Raw genomic sequence first — 21,502 nt, forward strand, 5'->3', positions numbered from 1 at the left:
GGGTTAATTCTCCTCCAGTTACTTCATTTCACGATTTCAGAGCTACTCTAAAAAAGATGAATCTCTAAAGGGGGATTTTTTTTATTATCCATGCTTGGCAAAGTTGAAATCAATTTACCTACGGAGCAGAGGAATCCAATTTTATTCACTACAAATTAGTTATTACTCATGTCCGGCTTATATTCTAAAGAGAAATCTAATTCTTGTATGTGTCAACCTGGGTGCTAATCTTATGTCTTTCTATTATGACGATTGATCATGAGAAGAGTTTCCTCACCACCTCTGCTGTAGATATTTGGGAACACAGAATCTAGCAGGAACAATATTGATCAGGGCAAGGAGTGCAAGACTACTGCAGCTTGACAAAAACACTGTCAAATTAACAGAAATCTTTGCAAACAGTTCTCTTTGACTCTGACTGACACGGATAGATGTGGAATGGAAATCCCTGTAGCTACTGAAGTGAACTGCACAGCATAATTGAACTGCACAGCATAATAGATACACTTGCATGTTAGAGAAGCAAAAGCAAGAAGAAGATAGTTTGTCAGCAAGTTTCCAAATTGCAAAAGTTAGATTTGGCTATTAATGTTGTAATGATAATTGGTCAAAATGGAAATTAAGAATATGAGAACATATATTTTTTAAAGGTCCCATATTATATAAGTCTCATTAAAAAGTGAGATTGATTATAAAGCAGGTCTAGGTGCTATGAGTGAAATTGAAAAAGCTTAATCCACAGAGAAATCCACACAGCTGCATTCTTTTAACAAACCGTTAGTACTTCTGTACTTTGTGATGTCACAACTTTACTATATATAGGTAGGAAGTACAGCTACAGTCACGTTACAGTCATTCCCCGGTTTTAATGAAGGTGCAGAGACACTGAGAGCACAAAACGGGAAGACCTGGAAAAACTGACCAATCAGAGCAGAGTGAGGCTTAAAGAGACAGGTGCTAAAATGGAACATTTCAGACAGAAGGTAAATATAGGTATATTCAGACAGACAGTATGAGAACAAGAATTTGTTTTTTGAACATTAAAGTTATACTCTGTAAAATGTTCATCTATTTACTTGCCTTTTAAGTTACTATCTATCAAATTTTGAGTTAAAACAATTAGGATTGATCATATGAGCCGCTACTACTTGCCTTTTTTGCCGAGTATTACAATATCTGTGGCGACATTTGCGGGCTAGATGTAAATAAGCCGCCGTGACGCTTGGTTGGTCTGTCAGCCTAGATCATCACTAACAGTTATGCTGCATTCACTTGTTCTCGGAAATTGTAATTTCCAACTTCTGAGTCAGGCTTGTTGTAAGGGCAGAAGTGTAATAGGAACATGTGTGTGTGTATGGATTTAAGAGGGTCACATATAGGGGACGCACCTGAAGTAGAGAGGTGAATTTGTTTCAATTAAGTTTACAAGAGAGCAAAAAAAAATTGTCAACACACACAGTGACTGTGTACGTGTCAAGATGGAGGCTCTGAAAGAACAGTCTCGCCTGCAGTTACATCTTACCGCCACAGAGGCCGCTAGAAACAAGATATCTCAAATCTTATGATGTTCTATGTTGTACATGTTCCAGAAAACCAAACTACATGTGTGAATCTAAAAATTATCATAATGTGGGACCTTTAGAATTGTCATACAACAGCATGATAACAATTTGAATGTCTAGCCAGCATTTAAAAAAATACCTGATTGAGGTAACTTGTATATGTGTTACGTGTCAATTACAGCAAAGACAGCTTTTAATACTTCAACGGTGAACTGTACCTGTATTGTCTCACTCACTCTGTCTTCCTCTCGCCCGTTCTACCTGTTAGGAGACCTACCGTCCCCTGGGAGAGGACTTCAGCTTTGGTAGCAGTGCTCTAATTGGCTTGCTGGTGATCGCCGTAGCCATAGCAACTGTTATTGTGATCAGTCTGGTGCTTTTGAGGAAGAGGCAATATGGCACCATCAGTCATGGCATCGTGGAGGTAAGCCACGAGTGTGTGGATTTGGGCAGGGGGGTGTAAACCACAGCGAGTGCTCTCAGTGAGCTGCGATCCATCTTAAATCCAACAGTTGGATTTAGATTAAATTATCAGGGGTTATGTAAATGGAGCACGGGTAAATGCAGGACAAATTAGATTATTGTCCCTGCGGCATTTGCATATGACACACACAGCATGCTGTCAGTGTGTCCTGCCCTTGTTTAGGTCAGCCATTAAGAGTGTGGTATGTCTGTCTCCCAGGTCGACCCCATGCTGACACCAGAGGAACGCCACCTCAGCAAGATGCAAAACCACGGCTATGAAAACCCCACCTACAAATACCTGGAGCAGATGCAGATCTAGCCAGAGCCAACGGGGCAGCGCTGTGGAGTATGACGGAGGACGGCAACCGAGGGGGAACATACTACTGACCAATAACATATGCTGTTGTTAAAATCATTTGCATACATCCAAACTCCATTTACTGGTTTGTTCAAAACAATCCTTAAATAATGCTACTACTTCTACTACTGCTACTATTGTACTATAGAGCTCTTTTTGATCATGTTTCTTTTGAAAAGGTGATGTATCTGCCATTTTGCATTATGGAAAATGTGATTCTGCAGATGTCTCTGTAATTATGAGTACAACTATCTCAGATTAAGATGTATAACATTTCTTCAGACATTTTCTAATTTTTTTGAAAGTGAAAGGCAAATCAAGCAAATTTTAAATGTTTTTGAGCGACCATCATAGCCGACACTACACTTTAGTTTTTCCATCACGCAAGTGTCATTCATGCGGTTTCTGATGGGTTCTCTCAGAAATACTTGGTGTTATATTTTGTTCTTTTTCCTCTCGATAGATTGCTTGTATATGAAGGTTCTTTGTACCAATTAAAATGTATAGTGAAACAACAAATGAGAAAAAAATGAAATCATGATTTACTTTCTGTTCTTTGTTATGATAACAGACAAAATATACATATACAGTTTAAATATATATAAGAATAGATGTTTTTATTCCACCGTTTTTCCCCATGGAAGAGATTATGAGTCGGTTTAGGGTTCTTAGCGTAGTGGTCATGAGTTGTGTTTGCAGGCACACTGTTAGAGAGAGTCGAGTGTGCACAGACCCCCAGCTCAAACACATCACACAAAACCCACTCTGAGCCCTTACTAAGTGAATGTGATAACAAATCCCCTCCTACACACACAAACAACCTTTCATCAATAGGGGAACAGTATAAATCGATAGATTAAATAATACCTATTGACAAGTTACATAGTTGAATGTATCAAGGAAGCTTTTTTCCATACTATGTATCAGGTTCCTATGTGGCTTTTAATGCACTGTCACAAACATTGTGACAACAGGTCAAGTGTTGTTGTTCTTGCACGAACTGTCCGAAGCAAGAACCAAGTACCAGAAAAACTACTTTGAAACAATTGTAGGGGATGATGTAAACACACAGCCAACTGTTGGCTGCTTGAGGCCCATCTGCCACCAGAGGGCCCCCAGATTAAGTGAAAATGTACAACACTTGGTGGATTTGGGGCTGCTGTCAATTATTCTCGGAACATAACAAATGCCAAACAATTGTGTGTTTTCTGAACCTGAATATACCAAATTTGGGGTTTATTACAAATTGTTTTGGTTGGTACTTATTTTTATTAGGATTCGGGGGAACAAATTTTGCAATTTGGGTTCCGAGAAAGGCTTGGGCCGGCCCTGGATCAAAGCCAATTGAAGACGACTTGGAGCTGGAGGGCTGTGCAGGCAGACAGAGACACACAGAAAGACAAGGCTTGGAGAGCTAACTTGTGTATTTTTACAGGTAGAGACTGACACAAACCAGTCAAATGAATCATAGAATCCTCTTTTCTTTCTCTCTCTCCCTCTTAGTATTGTCTTTGTATGCCTGTATAGTTGATGTTGCAATCATGGCTTTTTTCCGGAGGATTACCTGTGGTGTGCATTGTTCTTATATGAAATGATATGATATATATTTTTAAGTTTGTTTTCTTGTTTTCTATTTTTTCCTCTTCCTGTGACAGTATCTCTGTATGCGACTGTCTCACTATGCACCCAAACGGCTTCAATCTTGTAACTGCCTGCTTGATTGTGGGAAGGGACTGGGAACTAATATAATATGCATATTAGTGATTTAAAAAAAAAACTGATTCACACCAATGGAAACAGATTTATGGTTACAGGGGGGGATACACATCAATAAACTCACAACTTCCATATGGATGTGTCGTCTCTTTGTGGATGGATGGGATAGACAGATGTGCCTGTGCCTTTAAACAAGCTGTCAGTGGCTGGAATGAATTTTTGGGGGGGGGGGGGGGGGGGGGGTGTTTCAAAAATCAAACAGACTCAGAAAAATGTAACCTGTTCTAGCAAGAAACAGTGATTATTTTGTTAATCTAATGTACATCTTTCAGATGTTTCCATATTTCATTTTCCAAACATAGCCAATTTCATTGAATTTTCAATGAGGGATTTTGTTTTTCATGTTTTTCACAAAGGTGCTTTAGGTCACTTGCACCAGTATTTATCCAGGCTTGATCTGTTCCTTTGACTTGGAAGAAGCAGAAAAAAGGAAAGCAGGATAGTTCCTGAGCATCATGACAGATGGTTAGCCGTAACATTTTCACAAACCACTGGTTAAACGAGCAATCACTGTTGACTGATCAATATTCAATGATCACTGGTTTTAATGGTCAACTGTAACGTTGCTGTAACTTGCTGATCCAGTCCAAGTTGTGTGACAACCAGTTTATCTGATAGTGATCTTCTGTCAAAGTGATTTAGTTTGAGAGATTTGACAGTCAAGAGCACTGCTCAGCTCCATGTTGTGGTGTCTACCACCACAACCCTTGTTTTCAGTTTTCAAGATTGGATTTCATTTTGATGTAGAGCAGGAGGACTTAAATTGAGGCGCTACAAACAAAGCGTTTCAGACAGAGGATGAAAACAGAAAGACAGTATGAGAAAAAGAATATGTTTTATGAACATTAAAGCACGTAAACATGTTGTTGTAGAAACGCAAAATACAAGTATAAAACTTAAACTCAGCAGGATACGGGACCTTTAAGTTATGTTATCTTTAATTATTTTTATTTAGGCAAAGACAAGTTTAAGGGACCATGAGTTAAGAGATGCAACAATTAAGCTTTCAATATTTCTTTCAATTAATTGTTTTAAATTGGAGCCCCAGTAGCTCACCTGGTAGAGTGGGTTTGATTCTGACCCAAGGCCCTTTGCTGCATGTTGTTGCCTGACTTGATGTATTCTTGCTTGTTATGTATAAGTAATATTCCAAACCCAGCAATACCTATTTAGTTTAATATAATTGAACAAGTAAAAATAAAAAAACGCAAATATATTTGCATTGAGAGCATGTAACCAGGGGATTTTGAGCATTTTTCTTCTTGTAATGACTTGAATTATCAAACTATTGAGCTATCAAGATTAATTATCTGTTGATCAATTACTCAACTAATCATTTGATTATTTTGAGGATGTGTGTTTGGATTAAAAGATGATTAAGGTGTGTTTTCTTTTCCTCAATTATCTCTTTATTTGAAGTTTTTAAGGGATATTTATAAAGGGTCAAGTGTGTCCAATAAGTAGTGCTGCCTAGTTGTATCAATCCGCCTGTGGCCGATTCAGCGGATCAATACAGTGTCTGCAAATACTTTGATTCGTTTCATTCCCACAGTTGGAGGAGGGGGGGGGGGGGTGTGCTAATTTCTCAGACAGATACTTATGGCTCATTATGAAGGTTTACAACAACTGCAGGTGATTCAGCAGTGAGTCACAGCCTACAGTTACCACCTGTGGGCTTCATTGCGCAAAGAAGGCAGCGAAGATCACATGATTGATACCGAAATAGGCGATGAAACCTTTAGTCTACTAAATGAAGATTTGACAACATAAAAACAGTTTTTAAGTTCTTATAAAGTTCCTTAAAAATCGTGTGCAGGGTGGAATAAACTAGCCATAGTCTAATGTGTAGCTGCAACACACTGAAAGTACTGCGAGTAGGCTAATAATCGATGACGTTTGGTTTTTAGCTAAGTGTTTTATTTGAATTATTTCTGCTTTTTTTCCTGTCTCCGTTGTCCCATAAAAAGCCATTTGAAGAAGCCCAGCACGGCTGTCCACACCTGAGGCAGGTAAACAGGAAGTGAGTGCAGGTGCGGTGACGCCCGCACAAACCCAGAGATCCCGGAAAGCGTTTTTTCTCCGCCGTTTCGTCCGCTTTGGTCTCCGTCGGAGTCGCACGCGACACATTCAGGGCGGGCAGACATTTGTGAACATCTCGACCAGAGAGGAGTCTTCTTTTAAAGGCACCTGCAGACTTTTCCCCACCACCTGTTTCAGGTAGAGAGACTTTTTTTTTAAACTGTGAACGAACACGAGAAGCGTCTCTGGGCGACCGGGCCTGCGGGTTCACCTCTGAAAGCCACCGTCAACAAGTCCCGGGAGAGCGGACGGCAGGGGAGAGGACGTGCTCTGAGGTCGTCTTGGTTTTCATTTCAGCAGGCTAGCCCAGGTGCTGACCCCTGATGGACTACATGGACAGCGGACTCAGATACACCCCGAAGTCGGTAAGAAACCTAACGTATGCAGGCTACACACGACACGGTTTCTGCTCAGAGGCTGTTTTACCTCGCAAAGCCTTCTTTAGGCCTGCATGTCTGTGTTTTCTGAAAGACTCAGGGTGTTACCTGAATGCCACTTTTTTCCTAACATTGGCATATTTCCAAACTTGCTTTCGTGAGTAAAGTCTACCTACTACCTCAGCTCTGCCACGGTCTTTACATACATGGTTAGATGGATAGTTTATTTCAAATATGTGAAGAAACAAGATTATCATACATTAATGGGCAGTCATAAAGAAAAGGGGAGAAAAGAGAGAAAAATAAATGTACAATAACAAAGTAAACTGAAAAAAATAGACATTTTTTTTACATATTCAAAAGATACTGCTGCGTTTGTAATCTAGTCCTTTTTATGTATCTTATTTTATTGTGATGCACTGTAGTATAGATAACATTCAGCTAATAATAATAATAATAACCTTCAGGGATGACAGTGGGGAGCATCAGACAGGTAGTGAATCTAATCTAGAGACTATTAGATGGTTAAAGTGAGCTATTTAGGCAAATGAGACTACCCAGAGCAAACCTGTCTTGAAGTACAAAGGTCATTTGTGTTTTCATTCCACACATGCATCCACTGCTTGAAAGGATGTTAGTGTATACAGGTACAACCCTACAATTATTTTGTTTTACCTGAGAAGTCTCAGCCACTCTTATCACCAGCACACTGTTTTGTCTCCAGGCAAACATGTCGAGTGAGAAAGAAATCCAACACTCAGAAGCTGAGAACACCTGCTTTCTTTTATTTGCCAAGTTTCACTTTGGTGCGGGTGACAGCTGCTTGGTTTGGTATTTTTAGGTTGAGCTTTTTACCTTGTTAATTCCAGGTTGTTGTTTTTTTTTTTTAAAGCGACATCTTTAGATTCACAAGAGCTAAATCTGTGGCAGCACAACACCCCCAAATGTGTTATTGTGGCACAAGAGAATGTCCAATCGACACCTGGATAAGGATCAATGCACACGTTGTGATAGACAGTAATGGGAAAATATAAATCCTAAGAAATCCTTTTATAAAATCCTGGGTGTCGTGTTCCTTTAACACATTTAAAAGGAAATTTGGCAAATGTTTTTGCTGCTGACAAACATGCGTTCACCCAGCTCCTTTTCTCTTGTGCCTTATTTTCCAAGGAGTAAGCACAATGACAAAATGCATTGAGGCGTCTTCCCACCTGCAGTAAATGATACTCCAAAACCCCTGGACCTTAAAGCCGATACCAAGCCTTTTATAAAACCTTTTTCAAACATTGGATCTGTGTGTCGAACCTCCCTGGGCTTCATCGGTGAAGGTCAGTGAGCAGGCAGCCAACAAGGGCTTGACGCCTGAATTCCTCCAGGTTCCTCCGCCCTGTTGTGACTTGTTCACTCGAGTCCTTCTCTTCTGTACACATCCATTCAAGATTAATCCACAGCATGATGATAAACACATTGCATTATGTGGAAAATGCCCTTCAGTCTCAGAGGACACAGTGGAGCAGGTCTGAGGAGTATTCTGCAGCAAAGTTGCAGTGCTGAGCGTGTTTTCATAATTGAAAAGGCTGGGTGATTATTAGATATAATACAAGGATTACATTATATGTGTTAGGGTTTATATTTCTGTTGTTTACAAGAATAATGCGCACATTCCTGTTGAAGGACACATTAGGTATAAGAGGGTTTAGGGAATATCATTTGAATATTTCGGAGTTTTGTGTATATTTTATGTATTATTATAATAATATTTATTGAAAATTGATAGTGTTTAAAGGCTCACTAAAAATATTTACTTAAATCTTCAGGAAGAGTTGACAGTTGTGGTTATTTAGAAGGTGATTTGTAGCCAGCAATGCTTCATCGTGTTTCTAAGGAAATGGGGTGTTATGACATGTTCTCTCTTAGTTAATTTGAATATATTTATAAATTGTAGCCTGTGAATTAAAAGAAAGAACTACCCTGTCAGTGAATACATGGTAAGTGTAATATTTGCTTAACAAAACAACGAGCCATGCGTTTCTATTCCACAGACTCTGCAAAGAGCCTTTCAAAAGGGGAATTTAATATGACAGATGTCAAACCTGCTCCTTCAAAAATACACGTTAGCCGTCATAGGTGCAGTATAAGTCTAGTCATTCAGCAGGAGTATCAGGTTTATGCAGGCAGGAAGACAGTGTTGTCCTCAGTTTATCAAACATTTAAAGGAGTCGTCGTTTTGCAGTGCAGACGATCCTCCAGTAAGCACCTTGTGATTGTAAAACTTTCAGGCAAAAAACTAAAGTCATAGGAATCTTTTGTGTTTTTTTGTAAACGTCGCAAAGATTTTGAGATTATCTTATGTTGACCTGTGAAGTAGTCGAGTTGTGTGGGGACTTTTTTTTTATAATTTTCTACTACAGTACAGCGAGCACTTGCAGGAACCTGTGTGTCACTTCAGACCTGCGAGTGGTTTGCTCCCAGCAGGTTTGACAGGATTTACATGGTGAAACCTTTGTACTCCCTCCCCCCTCTGTCTCACCTAAAGGTAACACAGAGCCATGACTCATTGAAGTTCCCCTCTAATTCATTTACAGCACCAGACCATGAAACTGTCCTCACTGTGGTTTTTGCATAGATTTTAAATGCAAATCTCTTCAGATTACTTCCCTATAAAGTGATTATTAGTCAGTGAAAAGTATTTAGTCATATCTCAAAACATAGTATGTGTAGTTGCAACCCTAGTTCTGTAGGTCCCCACATGCTGGGGCATTCCTAAAATACACAAGTACCTGCTTGCTGTCTGCTGCTTGTCACTCAGTTGATTTTCTGCTCTGATAGAGAAAATACAGTGTCAACAGTGTCACTAAAGGAACTTTCTTAGGAAGCGCTCTTCTACAAATGTCATTTTGAGGTGTTTATTATCTTAAAAGAGACCCTTAAGTTGTATATGTTGATCATTCATTCAACCAAACAACTGTCTGTCTGTCTTCCAGGACAAAGACTGGGACACCTCCGTCCAGTTCCTGCCAGCATCGGACAACAAAAAGCTTGAGAAGAAAAAGGGTCCAGGGAAAGTCGGGGCTGTGATCGGCGTGGTGGTCTTTGCTGCCGTTATTGCACTTATGACTGGACTGCTGGTCTGGCATTTCCACTGTAAGATCTCCTTCCTTAATATTCATTTGATTAATTGGGCACAACAGTTATTGATAAAGGATGTACACTTTGAAGTCACCTGATCACAAAGGGAAAAAAACAGCTACAAGGTGAGAAATGTTAATCAAGCAATCTGGCAATTAGCATGTTGATCTATGTGCTTTAGTCAGCATGAGAAAAATAATTAGCACAGCAAAACTATGTCAAGTCAAGGGGACGGCATAGATGAACAGTTAACATGACCGACATTTAAGGGTTGACAAGTAGTATGGTGAGTCAGTTCTTTTTCAAAGTTAAAGTCCTGTAATTTACATTAAAATGGTGATGAAAATGTCTGTCAAAAAACGCTGTACATTTACGTATTAATAATATTTTCCACTTCCAACTCAAATTCTGATCATCATTACCAAATATTGTTTAATTATCAGAACTGTACATACCCGTTTCTTTAGCGAATGTTTACGAACACAAAAATAGAATTATTATCTCTATATTACATGCTAGGGCCAATTTGTGTTTTTGGGGGGGTTTTTTGTGGAAAATGGGAAAAACTACAATTTAAGTGGAAACCAGATATATTAGAAAGCATTAATTTATTCTGTATTGGCTGTGGGTTTCATGGTTTAAATGGGTTTCAATGGGGACATTTTAGTCCTTACGGGTCTGAGTGTTTGTATTTTGTCCTCACAGTTTATTATAGAACTATCATAGGAGCTGAGGTTGAAAAATAAAACCAACTCACACCCTTACCATCATTTATACCAATTTTATTAGCAGCAAAAATGATTGAAAAATGAATTTAAAAAACAAAATGTCTCCAGTGATGCACAAGGGGTAATTTATTTGAGGAGCTCTTAGAGATCACACACCTCCACCAATCCACAGTCTTCTAAATGTGTGAGTTTTTTAATTAGCATCTGATATCAAAATACTCCCAAGTGATAGGAAAATATGAGATTTTCCAGATGATTTATTCAAGCTAGTGTAGTATATTTTGAGGTAACAGCTTAAAAAAAAGTCCCTTTGAAATATTTATTCTGACTATTTGCACATGTAAATGATTGAAAACTGGAATGAGAGCTTAAAGCTGCATCAGTTGAAACAAATACACCTGGGGGACATAAAAATTCACAACTCAGAAGTTAGAAGGGAACAAGAAAGATGGAGACAAAGTCTTGTGCAGTAAACATGCACATCTTTAGTATTGTCTGTGTGATCCTGCAGTCCGTAAAGATGTGCGACTCAAGAAGATGTACAGCGGCTCCATGCGGATCACCAACCAGGTGTTCGAAGACGCCTACGAGAACTCCAACAGCTCCGAGTTCAAGGCGCTGGCGAAGCAGGTGACTTCACAGGTGAGACCGCCGCTCAGGGCTCCACACCACTGCCCCGTCCTCAAGGACCAAACTCATCTGTGTTTCAGCAGTCATAAGCCCTCATTCATGCTCTGTTGGGATTTTGCTTCTGTCTCTTTCAGCTTAAATCCATCTATACTAAAAGTCCACAGCTGGCCAAATACTATGTTGGTTCTACAGTTCAAGCTTTCAGGTACGACTCCTTTATCATGACCTCTACCCTCTACCAGTGTTTCAGTTCGCATTATTTTGTATCAAATTTGTATAATTTGTGTCTGTAACATAAACTCAAAGGAGCTGTAGTATTGAACAATAAAATAATCAAACACAGAACATTAGAATTTTCCAAAAATCACGTGTTACTGAAATAAAAGCTTGAACAGGTAACACTGCAAGTCTCCATTAACATCCAGACCAATTCAATTATTGTAGCTGCATTAACAGTTATTATTTTCAGAAAATCTGTGAAGAACTAAAGGGATAGTTCTGATTTCTTTTGTGTGGCTGTATGAAGAACTTTGCCATAGTCACTGTGTTACCTACAGTAGATAGCGGTCGGCACGCCCCCAATCTGCAGAAGCATTCAGGAGGAGGAAAGGCATGGAAGCCTAACAATGCACTACTGTGAACAGTGGCAGCAGCTAAACAAATTTAGCCACATAAAAAATCCTGCCTAAAAAAAGAATCAATGTCAGTTTAATTGTATATTATGTTTAGAACATTTTCACTAATTTACCTTTCCGTCAGGCAGCCCTGAAGCTGAAGCTGTTATCTGTACTCCACCAGATTCTATTGACAAAAAAACGGTCATTTTAACATTCATTCGTTATAATTCCTAGTTTCTAACCCTTTTAAAGACCAAAGTCACAAAATAAGGCAAAAAAAACCCTGAACCAATCGAGGCAACCGTAGACCAGCAAAATCCCAGTTCTGCAAGGTAAAATTACTGTTTTTGTCAATGATTTGATAAGAGCATAGATGAGAGCATAGAACAGCTTTCATACATTTAGGCAGGGCTGTCTGACAGCAAGGTAAAGTGGCAAAACCATTCTAAATACCAGTATTGTGTACACTTAAACTGATATTGATTTATTTTTATTTATGTGGCTAAATAGGTTTAGCTGCTGCCACTGTTCCCAGTAGTACATTGCTAAGCTTCCCTGTCTGTCCTCCTCCTGAATGCTTCTGCAAATTGGGGGCGTACCAATCGCTATCTACTGTAGGTAATACACTGACTATTGATAAGTACTTCATACAACCACACTAAAAACCATCTCCCTTTAATTTGCAGAAGACCATTCTTACATAGCTGTGGTTGGAAACGATTTATTATATTGTTTAACGTGATTGACTCATTTACTGTATTAAATGTAAATACAATCTTGACAGTCTAGTCTTGATATATCATTTGTTTGACCCTTTTTATTTCAGGGACATTTGTTTGTTATTTTGCTCCAACTCAATACTATTAAATACTTGTCGTCTTGCTCTCAGTGAAGGCAGTGTTATTGCCTACTACCTGTCCGAGTTCAATGTCCCTGCGGGCCAAGAGGCCTCCGTCAACAACGCCATGTCTTCAATGGAGAAGCTAGTGGACAAAGATCAACGTTCCCTGTACAGATCTGGCAACTCTCTGGTCCTTGAAGATGTGGTGTCTTCAGGTAGAGTCAAAAGCACTTGCTGGCTAGACTTGAGTCGATCAATCCATAATCGATCATGCTGTTTTGCTTGTGGTTTGCTGTAGAATGTAATGTTCTGTCTGGTCGGGATGGACTTAATTTTTCTATTTTGCTTTGCTTTCTAAGTCACATGTTTTGTGTTTCACCTCACAGCACTGGATGACCGACTGTTATCAACATCATTCAGCAGTAAGTGCTCAGCTTGCATCCGTCATTTACTGTACAGGAGTTATCATTGACCGCTCATCCGTTTAAGTAGAAAACAGCAAACGTGTCTAACACACAGTTCATGGTTTGGAGCATGTTAGTTGAAACCATTATTGATTATTGTCTCTTGTTACATTAGAACATTTTGGCTGACATCAAATAGGGTTTTGTTTACAGCGTATCTTGCTACCCAGCCAGAATGAAGAATGATGTAACATATACTCTTCAAAAAGATCAAAGCCCAACTTGCATGATTATAATGTAGTGTGGCCATATTTGGGCGTGCAATTAGTTGTTTTTTCCTAAATGAGTTTAAATGAAAAACACAAGATTTTAGAAGAAGTGTATAAACCTGAAACTCTTTATTTGGCAAAAGCAACAATGTGACTTGTTTTCTTTAGTCCAGTATTTCATTTGCATGCGTTTATGGAACCCGGCATTTGCATAGTCCTGCAGTCCAGTGACGGCAATCGACAAAGTTGATTGTGAACACCACTAAAAGTCATTGTTTCTGTCTCAGGATTTTTTAAGTTCTCGGAACACACAAGGACCAACACAATAGGGCAGATCCAGTCCCCTGGCTTCCCGAACAGTCCTTATCCGCCCAACACCTTCATCCAGTGGCAGCTGAGAGCAGACCCCGGCTATGTCATCAGGCTCGATTTTGATACGATGAATCTGGAAGAGAACTGCAAGAATGACTTTGTCAAAATCTACGACTCCCTGGTGGCCATTGAGAGCCGCGTTATGGAAGAGTGAGTTTGCCTTTTTTTCTCATCTAAATACAGTTTTAAGCAGATTAATATCTCACCTGCCTTCTGCCCTCATAGACACACTGCACATTTTTAGATTTGAATAGAGAGGACTGCATCTTGTATGTAGGGCCCTCTGCTGGTCAGATGTTGTTCTTCTCATGGACCCTTATACTGCACAGAGAGGGGCAGTTTCCCAGCATTGCCTAGGTTACGCCCTATTATAGAATAAAGCACCTGTAAAATGAATGTTGGATCTAAATCTGGGAGCAATTCAAATGAAAAAATCTGAGAATGGTATTTTTTCCATTTCCATTGTTGTTTGATCCAATAATAATGTGTTCATTCTCTCTATTTCAAACTTGTTATATACTAAGTCAAACCATTCAAGCACACTAGGTTGTTTTATTTTAGCCATTACTTGGTTATGGTTTAGCTACCAGCAGTATTCTCAACAGATATTTATCCTTCTTTCTCCAGTTTCTTGCTGTTTCATGGAGGAGCTGTTGGGTCTCTGTAAATCATAAATAAGTGTGTTCTAGACCTACTCTATATGTAAAGTGTCTCGAGATAACCTTTGTTATGATTTGGCACTATAAATAAAATTGAATTGAAAGTGTAATCAGGGTCATCAAGCTAAAACAGTCTGATTTGAGTAAGATGTCCTCTGGGCAGGAGTTCAGAACTAACAAATGGCATTCATCCAACTATAATCTCTCTAGGATGTAGTGTTGTCCAATGTTTCCCATTTCTCTTGTGTGACTAGATAGTCCATCTTAATTCCACTTTAAATGTATTTTCTTTATCAAGATGCTTCAGGCTTCAGGTATGGTTTTGAAACAACCTTTTTATAAGGTTCAACCTCATATACTGTAATAAATATTTGAAGAAGTTAATTTTCAATATAATCTCTAAAATGTAGATATCCAAAAAGATCCTGATTCTGTAAACTGAATTTGTTCTTATGCACTGGTTACTACGTGTTATACCGTGTTATTAACATGTTATTTTAAACAAATTTAGATTATAACATCACATCGCTGAAGAATACATAAAGGAAAATTATGTTGTCTTTTTGTTTTCTTCTACAGGATGTGTGGGTACTTCTCACCCAGTGAACCATTGACATTTTTGTCTTCTGGCAATGTCATGCTGGTAACAATGGCCTCCAATGACAAGAAGAACTACCCAGGTTTTAGAGCAAAGGTTTCACAAATCCAACGTGGAAGTAAGGGTATAGAGTAATGTTTGAGCCTCTTTGTTATGAGCTGCACCATAAATGGTTAATATCTTTGCATACACTGACACAAACATGTTTTTTTAACAGAAACGGCATGCGGTGGCACGCTGACAGGTGAAAAGGGCAGCTTCTCTTCTCCCAACTTCCCAAATTACTATCCTCCTCGAAGTTCATGTCAGTGGTCGATCACGGTGAGACATCGATTGTGACACAGCCATATCACGCGTTTCGCCCAGGTTTCTGTTCTTTTTTACTCCTCAGACATGTCACTGTCATTACATTTTCACTCATCTGTGTCAATCATTAAGGTCCCTGCGGGTAAAGGGGTGAAGGTGACGTTCAAAAAGTTTCTCTTGACTGAGCCCGGGCAGGAAAACAGTAAAGACTGTCGCAAAGACTACGTGGAAGTCAACGGAAAGAAGTGAGTCCGTGTTTGAATCTCTTAAAATCACAGGAGAATTAGATATCAGGGCAGACCTGTCACCACTTGTGCGTCCCATCCTCAGACACTGTGGAGATCATCCTGACGGAACACTGACCGAAACCAGCAACAGCAACACAATGAACGTGGTGTTTTTCTCCGATGCCTCCTACGTGGACCGAGGTTTCGATGCGCGGTATGAGGCCATCGACATCAAAGACCGTAAGCGAATCTCCCTGTTATTATCCCAGATAATGATTATTTCTGGACTCATCAGACAAGTGTATCTCACGTTAACCCTGTCATCATCCGCAGCTTGTCCGAAGCAGTTTCAGTGCAGAAATCAGCGCTGCATTAAAACAGAACTCAAGTGCGATGGCTGGAATGACTGCGGAGACATGAGTGATGAATTAAACTGCAGTAAGTCCTCAGATTAGTAGTTAATAATCAATAGTCTCATTAGTCTCTACGTCGTTGGCACACAAAGTGAGTTTAACTGTGTTTTCCTTCCAGAGTGCGACCCAAAAGGTATCACTTGTAAAAATGGGTTGTGTAAGCCCATGTTCTGGAAATGCGATGGCGTCGATGACTGCGGGGACCGCACAGATGAGATGGACTGTGGTATGACCTGTTGACACCGATGAAGGAGAGACTTTACATGAGCACTGGAAGGCTTTCAGTCAGTTTCCTCATGCCTCTCTGTTTCTGCTGGGTTTTTTCAAAGGTGGATGCAAATCTGGACAAGTCACGTGTAAGAATAACAAATGTGTTTCCGAGAAGAATCGCTGTGATGGCAGAGACGACTGTGGAGACGGGTCAGATGAGCTCGACTGTGGGAGAAGTAAGACTCCCTTTCTGAAATGCATAAATGTCTCTTAGAACAGGGCTGGGCCACTGTCCTGCATGTTTTAGGTTTCTCCCTGCTGAAACGCACCTGATTCTAGTGCTCTGCTCGTAATCAAGCAGCTGAAGCTCGTCAGGGGTTTAATAATCGTATTTTAGGGAGAAACCTAAAACACGCAGGACAGTGGCCCTCAAGGAGCACGGGTTCCCCACCCCTGATCTAAAAGCTAAAGAGCCAGATATTGTAAAGACCAAAGCAGAGCTAAAAAGGGGGGGGGCTATATTGAACAGAGAAGCAACGATGAGTCGACACAAAATGAATTGCCAACTATGTTTTTTATAATCGAATAACCATTTTTTTAAGCAAAACAGCCAAACATTAGAGGATTGGATGCTTTTCTTTTCCAACCATGATAATAAACTGAACAGCTTTGGATATTTGGACTGTGAATAGAATAGAATAGAAATACTTTATTGAGCCCAAGCTGGGAAATTGCAGAATATATCGGAAAAAGACGTCCCCTTGAGCTCTGAGAAATTACACAGGGCATGTTTCACTATATAATTGAAAAAATTATTAATCGTGAAAATAACAGGCCGATAAATCAATCATGAAAATAATGGTTGTAGCCCCATTGAACAGGCATCTTTAAAAGGTGATACTATCTTAGAGATCTGGGATGAAAAAATCCACATTAAGCTAAAAAAAAAACACAAGTGGTAAAAAATAAATACATTTAGGGGGCTTCAAAAACACTTTTTCAAACAGCTGAAACTGCAGTGAAAATATAAAATTCTATTTATATCAGTTTAAAGTGTGTGGAGAACACATTTCGATGGACACATAACTGATGACTGGACGAATTCACGGTTTTAAATTTGATTTTCCTTTCCTCCCTCTCTCTGTAGGCACTGGTGTGACCTGCAATGATCTCACATACAGATGTAAAAACAACAAATGCCTCAGTAAAGTGAACCCAGAATGCGACGGGACACCAGACTGTGAAGATGGATCTGACGAGGAGAATTGCGGTATGTCACAATCAAAACCTCTGTGGGTGCATCTACTTTGTCTCAGTTTCAAAACGAGTAATTATCGCCATCTGCATTGTTTAGCTTGCATGACAAAACAGGTGTGAACTTCCACTCACTCCAGGCACAAAGACAAGCCGTAACAAGCCAGGCCTGTTATTGATTGACATTTTACTTTGCAGACTGCGGGAGGAGCATGTTCAAGACGTCACGTATTGTGGGCGGTGAAGATGCAGAAGAAGGGGAGTTTCCCTGGCAGGTCAGCCTTCATGTCAAAGGTTACGGTCACGTGTGCGGAGCCTCCATCATCAGTCCACGCTGGCTGGTCACTGCTGCCCACTGTGTGCAAGATGACGGCAGGACAAGGTAGCATCTTACTTCATGTTTTATGTTCTAACTGGCAAATGGACATTTTTTGAATGTGTGAATAATTTAACACGAATGCAACCTTTCCAGACCCTCAGTGCCAAGTTTTAGATGCATGTTTAACTTACACAGTAAGTTAAATGTAGAGCAAAATAACATGTTGATATTTTAGGTCTGTATACAATTCATATTCTGCTGTTGATTCATAGTCATGCATTTTTTCTAAAATCAAAACAATGGTTATTGTCTTTTTAAGTTGTCTCTAAGAATCAAGTTTACTTTGGATGCACTCTATTGCTCATCACATACTCACTCACATAACTGTAATGGTAAACAAGGTCTGAACATTAGGGCTGAGTATTAGCAAGAAATCCATGCTACACGGGATATTGCGATACCTTAAGTATTACTCTAAAACTAAAAAAGTTGTTTTGCCCCAAACTGCATGAGATTAAGAGAAAGAGGACATGTCTTTTAAAGGGAAGACTAGCATTTTGAAAATAGCTATGCCAGTTTTTACTTTGCCAAAATGCAGCCAAAGTTTGGAGTGTTTTTTAGCCCCTATCCCAACAAGCTAGCATAACATGGACCAATGGATACCAATATCTTCACTCTAGCTTCAAACTGAGCCCCGACAGTCTCTGAAAGACAACAGTGTTGGCTAAGATCAATACAGGATCACAAAACCTTATATTGTGATAATAAAGTGTATCGATATTTCCCTACACCCCAACTGAACTGCTGGGCCTAACTCAGGTTTTTCATACATTATTTCTGTTGTGTCTCATGATGTGCCGATTAATGGTTATCCTAGATTCAGAATGAACTTTGCCATCCGTTTTGGTTTGCATCCTCAGATTCTCCCAGCCTGGCACTTGGGAAGCTTACCTCGGCCTTCACACCCAGAAGACGATAGGTAGTGCCGTGGTGAAGCGGAACTTGAAGCAGATCATTCCCCACACCAACTACAACGAATACACCTTTGACAATGACATCGCCCTCATGGAACTGGACAGTCCTGTCACCTACTCTGATTACATCAGGCCCATCTGCCTACCAGCTCCCCAACATGATTTTCCAACTGGTAACACTGTGTGGATCACCGGGTGGGGAGCCACTCGAGAAGGAGGTGAGTCCCAGCAAACAGTTAAACCTGTATTCCTCATATTTGGTACAATATATTAACTGTATAAAATATATAAAAGGTTGTATAAAATATGGACATAGTCGCCGTGACATCACCCATAGTTCTCTGAGGAGTCTTATTAAAGCTCAGTGTGGGTGACTCCAGCCAACGGCACCATAGCAGTGCCTGACTCCTGACTTCGCCGGCTAATCCAAACACGAGCAAACAGTGTGCGGATGGAGCTACAGTCTATGCTTCCCACCTGTGATAGCAGTCACCTGTCACTCAAAAATAGTTATGTTATAAACAAAATTCATGAATGGGAAAATAAGCTATAGACATCAACACGTTTTTTTGCACCAGGCTGTAAACATGTTTATTTCTGCGGCACAGTTGGAATTTTAAAATGTGAGTCTGTGGGGATTTACTCCCTTTTGGAGCCCAGCCTCAAGGGGCCACTCCCACGTTGGTTTCATTTTTCAGCACCAGAGGTTGCTGCTTTCCTACAAATAGATATAATGTATTTGCTAATGCACACCATACAACTTTACTGAGGACCTGCCAATAGAAAAAAGGTTTTCTCTGATGAACTGTTCGAGCCTCAACCTGATGTCATGATGTGATGGTTTTCTTCCGTTTGTGTCCATGCTTCAGGATTTGCTGCCACAGTGCTCCAAAAGGCCCAGGTCCGAATCATCAACCGCTCGGTGTGTAATGATCTGATGTCAGGGCAGATCACGTCTCGGATGTTGTGTGCCGGAGTGCTGACTGGAGGAGTCGATGCTTGTCAGGTAATAAGGCCTTTGAACACTGCGCTGCCCTGCTTTCTTACTTTCTCTTTCAGCTTTCCACCAGAATGTTTTACAAAAAAAGGGAAATTAATATTTTATCAAGAGGCAAATTTGATAATCAGCTAAATATGTAACTGTTGTCATGGTGATAAACGTTTGTTATGCTTGTTCAATGCAGTACACCAAGACCAATTGTATTGTCTTACATTTTAAGTGATAACATCGCCATGATTGTAAAAATGCGAAAAAGGCTAAGAAAGGGGCAGTAAGACAAGAAAATGCCCCATACAGCACCTATGTGTTGTAGTAAACATGCTAACACGTGTACCTGTATTTGTCTCTTTTAGGGGGACTCTGGTGGCCCTCTTTCCAGTCCATCCGGCAGCCGAACGTTCCTGGCAGGAGTGGTCAGTTGGGGTGATGGCTGCGCCCGCAGGAACAAGCCTGGCATCTACACAACAGTCACCAAATTCCGTGGGTGGATCAAAGAAAAGACAGGAGTGTAGATAACTGCAAGATGGTAAAACAAGACCTGAGCGTCATGAACAGGGACTGATGACAAGTACGGACCACTCTTGACTTTCCAGCTGCAGTGGAAAATGCACAGTTTGCTTGAAGAGCATTTGCAACACATTTTATGTCCACTGTGTTTTTATTAGTATGGGGTTGATGAAATGTTTTAAAATGTAAATAAAGGTTTTATTTTTGTGTTTTAGCATGTTTTGATGGAGAACAATGTTATGTGCCGCACGACAAATCGATTTTAGATGTGATTGTTACACATGTTCACAAATTAAATGTGCACCATTGTAGTTTTTCTGTGTTTTATAAGTAGATATCATAATTTCCCACCACTTTTCCTTGTTGTCTTTGTTCTGAATTTTATAAATTCAAAGCAAAATGACAACAAGCTCATTCCATCTTACCTCCTATGGTTTGGTATCTTATACATTGTTTTAATTATTTTAAGTCCTGCAGAAATCCCTGAAAAGTTACTGATGTGATTATCCACCTTGGAAAGCCTTACCCTTCTCATCATGGATGTCATTTCATTTTAACAGCTATAAACTGCTTCCCATCAGCATTAATTAGTAGGTTTTGTTTCAGTTTAATATGACCAGCTCTCATCCATTCAGCAGCATATTAGTCATTTTGCTAGTTTAATCCATCTCAAATCTGTGTAAATGTGTTTTATAGCAGATCTTTTTTTAAATAAAAATATTTCTAATATAACCTCTAATGCCTTGCATGTCTGTTTCCATGATCTGAAATGCCTATCATCTATGATTTTTGAATGAGTTCATATTTTGAATTTATCTGTTCAATATTCATATTTTTATAACAAAATATTTACATGTCTACTTCAGCAGGATGTTTTTTTCTAAACAAGTAACTGGAATTGCTGTGAAATGTTCGGGACAAGATGCTTATTATATTTTGTGCTGTTATTATTTTAATTTGTAAGCAATTGTCTTCTGCTAAGTGTCTTGAAAAAATAGTGGTATTTAGGATTGTACTACAGTGAATGTGAAAGGTAAAACGGTGCCATCTGCGTCGGTTGGCCTTTTAATGATTTAGCCACTACAATAAAGGTTTATATTTTTATTTATTTTATGTTTTATTTTTCCTTCCTTATTATTTGTGTACACTACTTTGGAGAGCCTGAATTGCCTTCCTGTTTTTTCTCCCGTTTTCCAAGAGCACCTGCCACATTTTGACTCTATGGTTGAATACATTGAGCAAGCAGTCGTCTCTTTTACCATGTAATAATTTACATTTTTTTGTCTTATGTATTTATTTAGCCTATATTTCAGTACAGTATGACATTTAAGGAGAGTGTGAGTCATTTTGCATGTAAAGCTATATTATTCATTTATTTTATTTTATTTTCCATCCCGGAACAAGAACAAACGAATCTTTACCGGAAGA

At 39.5% G+C, this 21,502-nt stretch overlaps 2 protein-coding genes across 2 annotated transcripts in view; both read left to right on the top strand.

Moving 5' to 3' along the window:
* The window catches only part of aplp2 (amyloid beta (A4) precursor-like protein 2), a 58,870-nt gene extending 54,645 nt beyond the window's left edge, over positions 1 to 4,225 (top strand). The window contains exons 15-16 of the mRNA XM_083914050.1: positions 1,831 to 1,986; positions 2,245 to 4,225. Coding sequence (XP_083770176.1) covers positions 1,831 to 1,986; positions 2,245 to 2,346 — 258 coding nt within the window. The 3' untranslated portion in view covers positions 2,347 to 4,225. The remainder of the gene's footprint in view (positions 1 to 1,830; positions 1,987 to 2,244) is intronic.
* A 1,973-nt stretch (positions 4,226 to 6,198) lies between these two features.
* Positions 6,199 to 21,182, top strand: st14a (ST14 transmembrane serine protease matriptase a). Its single transcript, XM_083914547.1, has 19 exons — positions 6,199 to 6,605; positions 9,602 to 9,761; positions 10,986 to 11,116; positions 11,239 to 11,309; positions 12,611 to 12,777; positions 12,949 to 12,984; positions 13,523 to 13,757; positions 14,846 to 14,982; positions 15,082 to 15,185; positions 15,303 to 15,415; positions 15,501 to 15,637; positions 15,731 to 15,835; positions 15,929 to 16,036; positions 16,140 to 16,256; positions 17,168 to 17,290; positions 17,473 to 17,656; positions 18,514 to 18,785; positions 19,437 to 19,573; positions 19,921 to 21,182. The coding sequence occupies exons 1-19, from the start codon at positions 6,564 to 6,566 to the stop codon at positions 20,077 to 20,079; spliced, it is 2,538 nt and encodes an 845-aa protein (XP_083770673.1). The 5' UTR covers positions 6,199 to 6,563; the 3' UTR covers positions 20,080 to 21,182.
* Positions 21,183 to 21,502: the final 320 nt, after the last annotated feature.

Source organism: Echiichthys vipera (assembly GCF_963691815.1).
Source record: "Echiichthys vipera genome assembly, chromosome: 5".
In the NCBI taxonomy this organism is placed as follows: domain Eukaryota; kingdom Metazoa; phylum Chordata; class Actinopteri; order Perciformes; family Trachinidae; genus Echiichthys; species Echiichthys vipera.